Genomic DNA, 16151 nt, shown 5'->3' with positions numbered 1-16151 from the left:
CTGGCAGATGTGTTCTGGATCTGTGTCCCTCCAAGTTGGATAAGCCATGTCAGACGTGGCATGTGGTTGGCTCAGTGGTGATTAATAACTCATTGCGGGTGGATTGGTGCCAACTGCCTTGAGGGATGCAACTGTATGTCCCCTTCTTAAGAGTCATCTTTGGACCTAACTGCACAGTCTCTAACTTTCCCCTTTTAGGGGAGGTGCTCAGCTTCAGATGGCCCTTAATTAAATGCATTTGGCTCATTTTAACTCAAGGCTTAGCTTTGAGACAGCATTGGTCATGCTTATGGATAAGGCCTTGGGATGGGGGGGGTGTGACGCATCTATCCTAGCCCTACTAGATCTGTTCAACACACTAGCCTTCTGGATGTCTTCTGGACCAGCTCTGGAAGTGGGCTGTTTATAGTGGACATCCCCCTTCCTCTGTGGCTACTTTTAGTTGGTGTTGGTGGCAGGGAGAGATTGAGTTCTAGCACCCTGCAATATGGGGAGTCTCAGGTTTTCAATCTCTTGCCCTCTTTTGCTATATCTACATGAAACCTCTGGCAAAGGTCATCTAGTGGCATTATCAGCATATCTATCTAGACATCTCTACCTCTGGCCAACCAAGCAGTGCTGTCCTGGTGTTGGCCTGGAGGTTGCAAGGATTCAGATGGGGAGGTGATAACTCTGACTCAACCGTAGTAAGATGGAGTGGCTCTGAATTTTTAGTGTCCTGGTTTTGGTGAGATGTCATCTTTGACCCTGGCCAGGGAGGCACTCTCCCAAATGGAGCTTACATGGAACTTTGGGTTCTCCTAAGCTCACAGTTTCTGCTGAAGGAGCAAGTAACAGCCATGGCCATGGAGGCCTTCATGCATATTTGTCTTGTGTGCTCATTCCTGGACCAGGAGGCCTTGCTCAGTCACTCATGCTCTGGTACTTCCCAGTTGGATTACTGCAATGTCCTCTATATTGGCCTGCTCTTGGGGACCATCCAGAAATTTTAAGAGGCCCAGAATATAGCACTACATGCAATTGTGGGCATTCTATGTTTTGCCCATATTTTATCACAGCCGTGTGATTTGTAATGGCTTTCAGTTTTTTTCTGCAATTCAAGATGCTTGTTATCACATTTAAAACCCTGGATGGCATTAAGCCAGGTTATTTGTGGCACTGCCTCTCCTGGAGTATGTCTGTCACTTTCACCAGTTTTTTTTTATTAAAGAGTTTTACAAAAACAAAATTTTACAATATATCCCCAAATCCCTCCCACCCAAACCCACCCACTTCCCCCCCCCCACTTCCCAGAGCTAAATACAGGATTATAGTTACAATAATCATATTCTAAATAAAAATTATGCATAATATACAATTAACCAAATTCATAATGTGCTTTAACTCCCCTTTAACATAACTACAAACAAAGTACCAATAACAATATCCCACTAAAATCTACTCATAAGCTAAATGGAACTTTTTAGTCCCATATTTGTTCTGAATATAATTTATCCATCTCCTCCAAACTGAAATATATCTTTCCTGTGAATGATCTTTCAAATAAGCAGAAATCTTAGACATTTCTGCCAGATTCGAAACTTTAAACACCCATTCTTCTATAGTGGGCAAACTATCCTTCTTCCAATATTGTCCCACCAGTAACCGTGCTGCTGTTATCATATTCAACATCAAATTAGTTTCTTTAACATCACAATCTACAACAATACCCAATAAAAATAATTGCGGAGAAAACTTTATCTTTCTCTTAAAAATCTTTTGAATGTTCCACCAAATTTTGATCCAAAAAGCTTTTATGTTTCTACAAGTCCACCACATGTGAAAATAGGTAGCTTCTGAACTACCACATCTCCAACATTTAGACTGTAAATTAGGATACATGTTGGATAACGTCTTGGGATCCAGATGCCATCTATAAAACATTTTATAAAAATTTTCTCTTAAGTTTTGAGCCTGAGTAAATTTAACATTTCTGACCCAAATTATCTCCCAGGTGTCCAACGAGATTGGTTCCTGAATATTTTGTGCCCACTTTATCATACAGTCACTTTCACCAGTTTTAATAGGGTGTGTATATATGCTCTAGGTCAGGGCTTTTCAACCTTTTCACCCATTGTACCACTTTTAGGATATGGCAATATCCGAGTACCACCAGTCGCCTAGCAAGGTGTCAAAAACGTGATGACCAGAAAAAAGAGAGGAAAAAAGTGATATACAGGTAGTTCTCGACTTACAACAGTTCGCTTAGTGACTGTTTGAAGTTACAATGGCACTGAAAAAAGTGCCCCCCCCAAGCCACAGCCAAGCAAGACACCTGCCTGTCCACCTGGCAGCGCTCTTCCTCCTGTCTGAGGTTTTCACTGTTGTGAACATTTCTGTTGAGGATTGGCAGCAGAGGTGGGGTGGGGGGTGTTTGGTTTTTATTCCCCCCTCTGCTGGGTGGTTGCAGCAGCTTTTGATCACTTCACATGACCCTGGGACACTGTGACCATCATAAATATGTATCAGTTGCCAAGCATCTGAATGTAAATCACAAGACCCTGGAGATGCTGCAATATTCCAGCTGATCGGTGCTTCTTCTGGGCTCAGCAGAATCACCGGAATCAACGCCAAGCTCCAGCTGGGGCCTGGCACTGATCCTGGTGCTTCCACTGAGCCCTGACAGCCCCAAAGAAGCGCTGATCCTGGCACTTCCACTGAGCCCTGACAGACCTGCAGCTCCAGCCATCTCTCACTCAGGTTTGTGCGGTGCTGCCACCGGTTCAGCTCATTCACCTTCCCCACTACTACTTTTCTAGGATGGTCACGTACCACCTGCCAGGTGCCAATGTACAACAGGTGGTACCCGTACCACTGGTTGAAAAGCCCTGCTCTAGTTCTCTTGCCTTAAATAGCACCTAGAAAGCACATCTTTTCTGTAGCAGCTCTGACCCTGTGGAATTCTTCCCATTGAGATCTGGCAAGGCCTCATTCTGTTAGCTGTTTCAAAGGCCTTGAAAATCTAACTTCCAAAAAGTGCTGGAGTGGAGCGAGGCCAGAACCTAATACAGTTGAATATTAGTGTTTGGATTTGTTTTTTTGTGAGCCATATGGACTATAGATAGACCTTGATTTATGACCGTTTGTTCAGTTCAAAGGTTGAATGAAGTGGTCTTAGGATAGGGCCTCAAAGTTCTGACTATTGCAGTTTCCCTGCAGTCATGTGATTGTGATTGCTTACCTTCCCTGCCAGCTTCCCACAAGCAAATTCAATGGGGAAACCAGTTGGAGGTTGGAAATCATGGTTGAGTGAGATCTTTGCTTAACAACCTGAATAGTCCTTTAATAATGGTAATCAGGACTGCAGTTGTAAGTCAGTTTGGTCACATGATTTTTCACTTTATGGCTGACTTTTTTTTTGCTTTACAACCACATCATTTAGCTTATTATGATGTCACAATCCTATTGGGTTACTTAGATTGTCAATCATTTTGATATGGAAACTCCTAGAACTTTGTATGTTAAGGCATCACAAAATTAAGGAGAGAAAAGAAAGGTGTTTGGATCAACTGATATTCGTAGGCATAAAATTCCAGTGAGAACTGTTTAGTCTCAGCTACAATTATGCTTCTTGGTTACACTGCCCTGTGACAGAATTTCACTAGACACAAAATGTAATTATTATTGTAGCAAAATGTCTATGGCTACATATATTATACGTATTGTCTGGCTTAGAATGTTCATGGATTTTTTAGCAGACAAAGGTATGAAGACACCTTTTTTTTTTTAAGGCTTCCAGCGCCGTCGACTGATCCCAGCTCCTCTGCCTGATTCTACATCTCTGAGCAGAAAACAGAATGTTGCTGGCCAGTGGGTTGATCTTCCCCCTTTACCGGGGACTTTGAAAGAGCCGTTTGAAATAAAAGTTTATGAGATTGATGATGTGGAACGATTACAGCGACATCGACAAGAGGAAAGTGAGGTCAGGATACATTTTACAGCAAAGTGGACAGTATAAATTTCACAATTATTGCTTAAAATCTAGTACACAAGTGGAAGAACAGTTAGTAATTAAATCAACATTGTAAGCCATTTTTAAATAGTTCATACATTGGGGTATCTTGCCCATCGAAAATAATTTGGTCTACCATTAATTGTGTTTAATGTTGTTGATGGAATGAGTGGAGAATATCAATTAATACATTATGAGTAGGCTTTATAATAATTGCCTTCCTGATGAAACTTTATGGGTCTCCTTTCACTAAAGGGTCATTAACTCTTTATGTAAATTGCACAACATATCATTTAGTATTCTGTTAAGTTCAAGATGCTGTGAGTTTAATTTATTTGTAATTGGCAAAACAATCCAGTTAATTCTGATAGGTAACAGGAATTACAATCATTAGTCTGCTACCTGTTTAAAATAACTGCTTCTTTTATTTCATTTACAACAGCCTTTCCAGGATGTTGAAAAGGTAAGTCATGTATTTCCATCTTACTTATCTCTTCAGAGCTAGTTATTCTGTGGCAAACATAAAATTTTCAATTAGTTGTATTGTGCACACAATTGGGGATGGTTTCAATGCAGAACCCTCAGGCCAATGGAGGGGATCCTAAGTGAGTTGGGGAGTTTGTAAAATAACTTCTCACCCAAAGGCTACATGAATACATTTTTATGTTAATTGATAACTCCACAATTAATCTTAAAATCTTTTATTATACATTGTTTCTATTGTTTTAGTATCCATTATTGTAAATTGTGTTTTGCTGCTTTTTAAAATTTTGAATATATTTGAATTTTATTAGCACCATTATTTTAGCTTTACATATAGTTTATTTTTGTTGTCCTGAGAGCTTAAACATCAGACAAATAAAATGGGAGTGGAGACTTTGTTTTCTCTCCTCTACTTTTACTCTGCAAGCCCTTTACCAATCCACTTTCAAACTATGATGAAAATGAAGTAGGACAACTGGAGCATGGGTTATGGAGTAAACCAGATGGGGAATGATTAAGCATCCCATCTGCATATAGGGTTGAGATTTTGAGATTTTATTTTTTTTCTAATGGAATTATATTTCCTCATTTCACAGGGGAAAAAATAATTTCTGTACATATGGTTGTAATTTAAGAGTATTGTAAAGGAGCACATTAACTCAGAATGGCAATAAATGCCCTAAGTGCTTGTAGAAGGTTGCCTTTATTAGATTAGCATCCATGAAAGTTCACTTTCAGCCAAGATAGGATGGGAGAAAACTCAGCTAATGTTTAATATTGCTTGTTGAGGCTGCAACAAGCAATAGTTGAAATTGAATGGTGTGGACTGTAGGCTTCTGGGAAATTGGGAAAAGCAAGCAGATGACCAACAAAGAGTTACAGATGAGTAATTTTTGTCCCCTAAAGGGCTTGATATATTTTAATACAAAACTGAAAATCCTAGAGAGACGCCACCAACGGATTAGGGAAATGAAAGCAAAGCATGACTTATTGAAAGAGGAGTTGGAAGAAACAAAATGCAGGCTGATGTTGGATCCAAGCAAGTGGAAAGGAGAATGTAAGTATTTATTTAGTGCTAATAGCTAAAATGTTTGATTTGACACAAAAGTATGAAGAATGGTGGTACAACCTAAATATTTTAATGCAGTGTTTTGATCCAGAATTGTTGAAGAGCTGTAGGGATAGATATTAACTGCCTTGATCCCTTTTCATAATTCATCCTTGTATTCTTTCTGTCCTAGCTTTATGTTAATTCACTTTTAAAATATAGAGCTCTTTTAAAATATGGTGGCAGAGCAAAGTTAACAAAAACTAAATTAAAACATTTAAATGAATTACATTTATTAATGTATTTATTTTAGATTTGAATTCAAGAAAATTTAAAAGATAAAATCCAAAAAGTTAAAGAGGTTAACAAAAATATCACTTTTGATTCAGGTAAAACATCTTTTATTGACAAGTTTATATTTAGTGTACCATCAAGCCCTCTGATTATTTCCTCTTTTCATTACTTGAGTAGTAAAATTAAATTGTTAACATTGTGGGATAAAAATCACATCTCAATTTTATGCTGCAATTCAGTCAGGTTTGTGGAAAAGGGAGACTAGTGATCAACTCATTCAAGATTAAGGGAAGATATGTATGTATGTATGTAAAGAACTCTGGATAGTGAACAAAAATTAAAACCACAATATAAAAAAGCATTTGAAATAACATTGAGCCTTAAATAAGACTTGCATCCTTCAATTATACCATGCTGGCTCCATTAATACCCCAGATCCATGCCAGGCCTTCAGTGGTTTTCTGAAGGATCAACAGGGTCAAGGCCATCAGTATCTCTGCTATAATGGGTCCAGAGAATCTGCTGCTTCCACAGACCTTTGAATATATGGGCCTTCCACATTCTCAGCAACCTTTCCACAAAAGGAAGCTTGAAGACTTGACAAAAATAGTGCGGTAGTACTAGGTCCAGTGTTGATCTCTTAACAAGAGGGCGGTCATGCAGAAGTATCCATCCTGTAAAGCAGGAGTCCCCAGTCTCTGGTCCATGGACCAATACCATTGGGAACTGGGCTGGGCAAGCAGCAGCTGAGCATGCGAAGCTCCATTTGTACAAGTGGCAGGCATATACGCGAAACCATCCCCTCCCCCCACTACCACCTAGTGGAGCTGGAAAGGTTGGGGACTGCTGCTGTAAAGAATAATTTACCACTTTCTGGACCCAAGTACATATCACCTCCTAGAGGACCTTGAATCAGCAGGAAAGACATGGATCTAACTAACAGATGGCAGAACTCAGCAAGGCTGATGCAGTCATTTCCATAGGACCAACACAGCAAGAGTTTTAATTGGGAGCAGATTCATCTATGTTGTGCCACCTTATCACCACCGTATAGATTTTAACACAGGCTCTTACCTGTGCTTGATTGCTTCATTTTTCTTGGGGTGGGGGGTGGGGGACCTAGGCCCTCTCCTGGAGCTGTTCCAAAAATCAAGGGACCCTCTGGGATCCATAACACAGAGTCCAGTTTGTTCTAAGCCTGCCATTGCCTGCTTATTTCAAGCAGTAGCTAAGACCTTTACTGAACTGTGCAACAGAACTCTAAGTTCCTTTGGAATCCCACTAGGTTCATTAGGTGCCTGGGATAAACTGATCAAAGAGATCCCTCCTGTTGGAACCTCCTTTCTTAGAAATTCTTAATGCATTCTGTTGGTTTAAGATTGTTATTTTTTCAGATACTTGCTTGGATATTAAACATCTTCTTTGTTTGTTTTTTATGCTACTAGTTGAGGTTGATCCTGATCTTGATAAGGAATCGCAAGATTATCTGGAGGCATTAGAACAAGTGACAAGTGAACTAGAGCAATGTGTGAATCTGTGCAAGTCGCATGTCATGATAGTCACCTGCTTTGATATTGGAGTAATCAATGACATCCAGGATGGAGCACAAGAAGTGGAAATTTGAAAACTTTTATAAAGGGATTTAAGGCAGTGGAACCAAACTTTCAAGTAAGGAAGAAAAAAATAGGTGCATTGGAAAGTGAAGGTGGAGGCGTGAGAATTTACTGTGACAAGGAATGTTGTGGAAACCAGAAACTGTCAAGGAATTGGAATGTTCTAAACCTTTATGGTGCCTCAACTATCTATGAATTGTACAAAGCTTACCATAATTTCTAAAAGAGAAAAGCAGAGAAGAATATGCTGAGAACTGTTTAAAAAGTGAAGTGCCTTTACCATTCATTTGTGACTTGTTTCCTTAATTTTTTATTTGTTGCTATAATTGAAACCAGCAAATCAAAACAAATCATAAAATGTATTCCTATGAAATATTTTCTACTGTATAGTGTAATTTATGACTATATGTAAAAACAAAACAAAAATTGTAGCAAAAGCAATAATTATGTTTTCACACCTGAATTTGCCTCCTTGTTTCATGGAAAAGCTGGTTTATGTAGCAGAACAACAACAAAAAATTATATTGTAATTGCTTTTTCATGGTTTAGGATTTGATATATTTTTATGAACATTATCTATTGGAAAGGTATATAATGACATTTTGGAGCACTTGCTTTGTATTCAGTTTTGATACTCTTTTTCAGAACACACTTTTTCCATGTTTTTTCTATACAAATATTAGGGCTGAAATGTTTGATAGATTGATTGGTTACATTTGCCAATGAAAACACCATAGGTTTGATTAAAAAGGTGCCTCCTGATTAACTGAGCAGCAGATTTTAAAACTTTTGTTTAAACCTATTTTTAATACAAGGAAAAGCTGAGGATGGCATGTGGCATTTCCAGTTCTCTCTGCTACATACACAGAAATGTCTGTTTCTAGGTGGTGCTTATTGCAAAATACCTGTGCATGGGTTTTTTTTAAAAACAAGATACATTACTTTTTCCTCTTCAGACTTTTTGTTTTCATTTATGTGCATTTAAATGATTAGTGAATTAATTGATTAGTAAAAAGCCAAAACTGAAATAGTTGATTGGCCAACATTTCTTTTATCAGACAGCAGTTGTAATAAATAGGTTAACCAGTTAAGTAATTTCATGGGTAACATTCCTAAACTACAAAGCCCAGAGTGGCTTGAGATTACTTGTTGGTAGGTCTGCCATAAGAGATAGGCAATGAAAGCCTTGGTAATAAAGGACAACCTATATGTTATTGCACAAACATGGTTCCATAAAAGACCCAGTGGTTTCTACTTCTAGTCAAATCCAATTTGGAAGAGAAAATTTTTCAACAGTGACACTTTACTCCATTGTTGTAGAGCTGTTAGAAAGAGTGTTGAGCTAGGAAATTACCAAGTAGGATATGGGTCAAGCACCACATCATGGTTTTGCTTTTGGAAATGGCCTCTAATCTCTTTGACTAGATGAAAAGAGCTATGAGAGCTTTTATACATGTGTATGTATAATATATAGTTTTGCCCTAACTCTGATGATTAACTGCATTCATTACTATCCCCCTTTCCTAGAATTCCTTAACCAGGGGTTGGCATCATGGAACCTCTTACCCCAATATATCTATCTTGTTTTTTATCATTGGAAAAGCTCCTCCCGCCATAATTACTGTCCCACTGAACATGCCCGGGGTGCCTGGTCATTGTTCAATCTTGGACTAATGACGTGTTGAATTGGGGAGGGATGGTGGGGTATAAAATTGCCAGCCCCTGCCTTAATCTAACTTGATGAAGTCTGTTAACTACACTGTGGCTTTTCTCTCTTCTGAGTGCAGGAAAAAAAGAGTTGGTTCCAGACTTAGTCACAAGAGCAGATCCGCTGAAATAAATTCATTTCCTTTTATTTCGGTGGATCTACTTATCCTATGACCAGACTGGATCTAATCCTCTGTTTACAGCCAAAATCGCACAGAAGTGGGGTATAATGTTTTCTTGGGGGAGGGGGGTAATTATTAAGTTAGTCCATATTTTTGTATAGTTTTAACAATAAATATAGCATTTGCATTTTATGAACTTTGAAAGACAAATATATCTTTTTACAGTTTTTCTAAGGAAGGCAAACTCTCAGGATTGTTTCTAGACATGCTGCATGAATTTTGTGCTTTTTCTCCCTTTCTTTCTATTCTTTTTAAATAAACCACTTTCAAGTGGAGACTGTTGATAAATTGTTGCCAAACAAAATAACTTTTCAAAAAGTTTGATAGCGTATGTAATGACTGCATATTTTCTGTCATCCTACTATGTACGGGGTTGCGTTTCCCCTCCAGATCCTTTGTATAAATGTATACAACAATGGCTTGCTTCAGCTTTTCCATGTGAATAAAAAGATTTGTCTATTGCTGTTTTCTTAATTTTAATGGGTACCCTTTTCTTCTATAGCAGTAGGGAATAGGACACTTGTAGTTGTCATCCTTAAAAGAACCAGTGTAAAGCACCAGGGTAGAAAGTGGGAGTTCTAGTGCCCTCTTAGCTATGAAAGCCATCTGGGTGACCTTGGGTCAGTCACTCTCCCTCAGCCCAATTCACCCCACAAGGCTGCTGTTGTAGGGAAAATAGAGGGAGGAAGATATGCTGGATATCTTCGCTGCCTAGAGTTATTTGTAAAAATAATAAAGGCAAAGTACAAATAAGTAAAAATAAAAAGTTCACTGTATATTAATTAAAATACATACATAGTAGCTAGGATCTCTGTGATTTATATTAAGTAATACAGTATGTATATTGATGCAATCTGGGTTGGTCACCAGGACCAGAGGTTTAGTCTTCCAAGCTTTCATACTTGTGCTGGAGCTTATCCTCGGGGAACGTCTCTCTAGCAGAATGTGTGTGTGTGTGTGTGTGTGTGTGTGTGTGTGTGTGTGTACATTACTAGAAAATTATGAACTTAGAAATTCAACTATTGAGTTCAAAAATGATCAGGGATTTTTGAACCCATAAGGTCCAAAGATAGGATGGGGAACCATTGGTGGTAGTGGTTGAGGATGTATAGTATAACTTTTTTAAAATGCCAGATGTTAGTTTTTGGATGCTAGGATAGAATCTAGTAATATCCATCCTTCATAATTGGATCCAAACCTATCAGAAGTTGGAATATCGGAAGGAGCAGCAGTAAAAGAGCATGTGGGAACCATTGGGGACCATTGTTGGCATATTTCTTCCGTAAAGAATAGAAATTCAGGGAACATAATACAACCATTTGTTTAGTGTCAGTTCAAAGTAATAACAGCATAAAAAGTGATTACCATTGCAGCATTCCCATGCTCAAATGATAAAAATTTAGACACTTGGTAATAGGCATGTATATGATGGTTGCAGTGTCCTAGGGTCATGTGATCACCCTTTGTGACCTGACAAGCAAAGTCAATGGGGAAGCCAGATTCACTTAATAGTGTTATTAACTTAACACCTCCAGTGATTTACTTAACAACTGTGGCAAGAAAGATTGTAACATGGAACAAAAATCACTTAACTGCCTTGCCTAGTAATGGAAATTTGGGGCTCATTTGTGTCATAAGTTGAGGACTACCTGTAGCATGAATTGGTTAGCATCCATTCCATCCTATAAAACAAAAGGATAGAGACATTTTAATAATAGAATGCACTCATGTGCTGTAAAATGCCAAGGATGAGGCACTTGAATATAAGAAAAGATGAATTGATCAACTAAAGTTTAGAATAACAACAGCAGCTGCAGCATGAAATGTGTATAAATTTTCAGTACTTTTCTGTGGAGTTAGCAGAAAGCTCAATCTATAATTATAAATCCTAATTGTTTTCCTTTCGTATTCATACACTTATTTGAAGAAATAACAATTACTCAGAAGGTAAACAGCCTCAATTACAAAATCATTAAGCACCAAGCTATCAGTTAAAAGGGATCAATTCTTGTTGCAAAAAAGACTACAATTGAGACAAGTAGATCAATTGGCTGATCTCAAGCAGAAGGGAAAATGTAATGCAATCCAAGAATTTCATGGGATGAAAGCAGGATTCTGTCACTGGATAGTAGAAATGAAATTTTGTTCAGGACTTGCAAAGGGCAACCTAGGAATGGTATGTTCAATTTATATTGTAGTAATATCTTTAGTTGCAGATGAATGGTGGTCTATGATGAATGGATTGGGAAGCATTTATTAATCATATTTATATAGCCTCTCATCTCACTGAAGGCAGCTTTGGGTGACGCACAACAATACCATACTCTTTCCATCTATTTCCCTTCTTTTAAAGAATATTTCAGGCACAAATCACCTGCAAAGAGACTGGAGCTATGCATCTGTTGTCTTTAAAATCTTAAAATCCACCAAATAAATTGATGCCAATGATTGAAAAATGTGGTTACACAGTATATATGTGAATGATTTTTTAAAATGATTCCTGCACACAGATCAGTCAAAGAAATTAAATATAGACGCTGGGCAGGAAATTGGAATTCTACATATCATCTTTTGGCCTTTAAGTCACAATGAAGTTTCAGGCAGGAAATCAAGGAAGGGAAATGATTTCCATCAGACTGACTGAGCTGATTGCAGATCGATCACCTCTGTGGTAACTAGTGTTTTCTGGATGTGTGGGATTCATCTCATCTGACTAACATAGCCATTGCTTAGAATGCTGGGAGATGAATTCCACAGTTCTGGATGAAAAACTCAGATGGGGGAAGGCCGTATTGGTGATTTCTAAAGATCCCTATCCTATTTTGTATTTTAGTCCCCACCAATTATCATTTTCCAAACAGAACTTCTGGATCTCTTATACAAATAGAGCAAATGGAAGTTCGTGAAGTCTTTCCATTACAAATACTGATATTAACAAATGTGGAAGTCAGTGAGCTTCTAGTACTACTTCCTGGAAACTACTGAGCAGAAGATCTCCACAGCCACCTCTCAATTATTATTATAATCAGTAATATGGATGGAAATAGAATGGGGAGGTTAATGGATTTTTAAAAAATATTTATTTCCATTTTGACTGTCACACTGGAATTTTGAAAATAACTTCCCCTAATGTATTAGTACATATCGTTCATATTTTTAACTGCACCTATTTTCATTCGAACAAGCCGGCTTGGCCTGATGGGGGATGGGTTGGGTTTTTTATTGTTGTTCTTAATATATGTATTTACTGTTTTTAGCTTGGGCATTATGTTTAATTCTTTTTAACTTTTGTATTTTTGTATTTTTATACATTTGCCCTGTTCACCGCCCTGAGTCCTTCGGGAGAAGGGCGGTATATAAATAAAATTATTATTATTATTATATTAAAAAGGGACACGGTGGCTCAGTGGGTTAGGACGCTGAGCCTGTCGATCAGAAAGTTGGCAGTTTGGCGGGTCGAATCCCAAGTGCCACGTAACAGAGTGAGCGCCTGTTACTCGTCCCAGCTTCTGCCAACCTAGCAGTTCGAAAGCAGGTAAAAATGCAAGTAGAAAAATAGGGACCACTACGGTGGGAAGGTAACAGCGTTCCGTGCGCCTTTGGCGTCTAGTCATGCCAGCCACATGACCACGGAGATGTCCTCGGACAAGCGCTGGATCTTCGGCTTTGAAACGGAGATGAGCACTGGCCCCTAGAGTTGGAAATGACTAGCACACACGTGCGGGGGAAACTTTACCTTTACCTTTTATTTTCATATTGCCATAGTACAGTAGTCCTCAACTTACAGCAGTTCAGTTAGTGACTGTTCAAAGTTATGTCACTGAAAAAAATGACTTATGATCATTTTTCATACAACCATTGCAGGGTCATGTGATTATTTTTTGCAACCTTCTGACAAGCAAAGTCAATGGGAAAGCAAATTCATTTAACAACCGTGTTACTAACTTAACAACCATAGTGATTCACTTAACAATGGTGGCAAGAAAGTTCATAAAATGGGGCAAAACTCACTTAGCAAATGTCTCACTTAGCAACAAAAATGGGCTCAATTGTGGTCGTAAGTCGAGGACTACCTGTATATGTCTCTCTCTCTTTTTAATCCACTGCAATCCTTTAAGTGCATCTTACATAAATTCTTTCTGATGGAATAGCTTTATATCATATGTACATGTGATACATTCTTTTCTTGGCTTATCTCTCACCAATGGGTTTTTTGGAGCAGATTCTGTTCAAGGACAGAATCCATTTTGGTAGATATTGCATTTCTTCTTCCATAGAAATCATCTAAAACTTTTTTCTCCATCGTTAATTATATTACCAACTTCTTTCTTTGTTCCTCATACTTTCAAGAGCGATGGAGATGGTTTCTACTTGTGAACCATTTTATTAGTCTCTGATGAGTGTAGGTGCATTTTCCATGAGTTGCTGGCACCATCATCATCATCAACATCCTCCTCCTCATCATCATCATGATGTTCTAATTCACATGGCACTGTCTCGTTTATCACAATCTATCACTTGCTTTTAATTGATCCATTTAGCCTGCTGGATGAGATTAAGAGCCTGTCCAATCCAGTATGGGATCCAGGGCCCAAGCAGGTATATTAGGAAACCTTAACACCATGTTCAGAAGTTCCATAGTCTTTTTGCATTATCATTTAAGATGACAGTGGCTATATATTTGGGCACCTCCCTTTTGAACTGAAAAATGGAGAAGACCTTGAGCATCCTCTCAAGGTCATGCAGGTTGGGCAGATTCCACATGGAACTGGTAGTCCCTAAGGTATCCCAGAATCAAGCCATGTAGGGTTTTATGGGTCAACACTAGCACCAACTTAAACTAGTGACTGTCATTATAGCAGCAAATTCTACTATTTATCTATCAATTTTATAGAGAAGAACAGGTCTGAATTTCCCTTCATTTAATTTCAATGTTAAGTTCCAGTATAGTTGATGGGGAGAAATAAATGCTTTTCATTTTCATTTTCTCATGCAAAATTGTATGTATTTGATCTTCTCTTCTCTTATCCAGCTTTACTCCAAGCTGTAGTGTTTCCTCACAGAAATTGTAGGAGAAAAGCAAGCTGATGTAGAAGGTAGGGTTAAATATGTTAACAGTTTAGAGTCATTGGGTTACCACAAGTGACCTAAGTCCAGCCTCCCATGAATTCTGTTGACCCTTATCCAGCACCAATTTAGCTTTGACTATTAGTTGACTAGATTCTTGTATTAGAGGTAGCAACAATAAATACTTCTGTGCTTTAAGCATTATCAATGCTCCTGGTTATTTGCACTTGTCAGAAATGTTGCTGTGACCACCTAATCATTTTAAGTGTCTCCCCTCTCACTTTTACAGCAGCCTTTTTTAGTTATAGTAACTAGAATAGAGCATACCTTGCAGCCTTATCATGGATTTATGCAGGAACATTACTATATTGACTTTCATTTTCAATTCCGTGCATAGTGTTTGTTAAGATTGCATCTCCTGTGTTCCTCAATATATTCAAAATCCATGAGGGCATTTTCTGTAAGAGTAAATTGAAGATTTTTCTTTCAGACTGGCTTTTGATTTTATAGCTCTTAGGAGTTGGTTATTGTTATTGCTGCTGCTTTTTCTCCTATTATATTCTTTCTTTCTTTCTAAAAATAATTTGTGTTGCATTTTTGTATTTTTATTGTTGGGCTGTTTTTGTTTTGATTGCAAGCTTTTGTTATCTGCTTTAAAAATCGTTGCTTGGAGGGATAGATATGGGTTACTGTATGTTTTATTATAGATGCAGAAAAGAAAAGCCTCAGATCTAATCTCTAGCTTGTCTGTATCACATGTCAAGCCTTTAGGAAGGGAAAATGTAATTGCTGACCTTCGGATTGTGTAGTCCAATGACCGCTGTCCATAGCATTAAGCCAAAAAGAACTTTTTCTCATTGCAGGCTGGTGGATTCATTCAAGGGAAGATGCACAGGATTCCACTTTGGGCATGCATAGCAGACTTGGTGCTTGGGGAAAAAAATAACAGTAAAGCAGGAAAGGAAAGAAGGAAAGGAAAGGAAAGGAAAGGAAAGGAAAGGAAAGGAAAGGAAAGGAAAGGAAAGGAAAGGAAAGGAAAGGAAAAAAGAAGGGAAGGGAAGGGAAGCTTGTACTACAATAGTACAAATTTATCCTGGGATGCTGAGGGTTTGCCCTTCAAAATAAAGAAGCACTGGGCAAGGTGGACAGGAAATCAAGAAATTAGGGAGGAGCAAATGAAACAAAGATCCATTTTCTTATGAAAGACAGATAAACAAAATTTCTTTAGGCAAGAATCTATAAATGAATGTGCAAAAGTCCATGATAGATTTAAGGTGTTGGTACTTACCTTTAAAGCCCTACATGGCCTAGGCCCAGGATATTTGCAGGACCATCTACTGCCGGGAACGACTTCCCATCGCCCAGTGTGCTCACGCAGGGAGGGCCTCCTCAGGGTGCCGTTGGCTAGACAATGTCGGCTGGCGACCCCCAGGGGGAGGGCCTTCTCTGTGGGAGCACCAGCCCTGTGGAACCAGCTCCCCCATGAGCTCCGGATGGCCCTGGATCTCCGGTCCTTTCGCCGCGGCCTTAAAACATTTCTTTTCCATCAGGCTGACCTGGACTGACAGGGATTTTTAAAATGTTTTTAACTTATTATTGGGGCTGCTAGTTTAATTCTTTTTTTTAACTTTTGTATTATTGTATTTTTATTGTTGTTAGCTGCCCTGAGTCCTTCGGGAGATAGGGCGGCATATAAGTCCCCAAAATAAATAAATAAATAAATAGATAGCTTGTGTATTTATAAGATTTTACCCCATATCCTCTTT

General features: G+C 38.4%; 1 protein-coding gene across 1 annotated transcript in view; it reads left to right on the top strand.

Annotated features, from left to right (window-relative positions):
- The window catches only part of KIF26A (kinesin family member 26A), a gene marked incomplete at both ends in the record, with an annotated part of 188759 nt that extends 181319 nt beyond the window's left edge, over positions 1 to 7440 (top strand). Inside the window, 4 exons of the mRNA XM_081322506.1 lie at positions 3771 to 3961; positions 4434 to 4454; positions 5381 to 5531; positions 7262 to 7440. Coding sequence (XP_081178632.1) covers positions 3771 to 3961; positions 4434 to 4454; positions 5381 to 5531; positions 7262 to 7440 — 542 coding nt within the window. The remainder of the gene's footprint in view (positions 1 to 3770; positions 3962 to 4433; positions 4455 to 5380; positions 5532 to 7261) is intronic.
- Positions 7441 to 16151: the final 8711 nt, after the last annotated feature.

Source organism: Vipera berus (genome assembly GCF_964194415.1).
Source record: "Vipera berus genome assembly, chromosome: 1".
NCBI lineage: Eukaryota > Metazoa > Chordata > Lepidosauria > Squamata > Viperidae > Vipera > Vipera berus.
The sequence above is the reverse complement of the archived record's forward strand: the minus strand, read 5'-3'. Positions and strand labels throughout refer to the sequence as shown.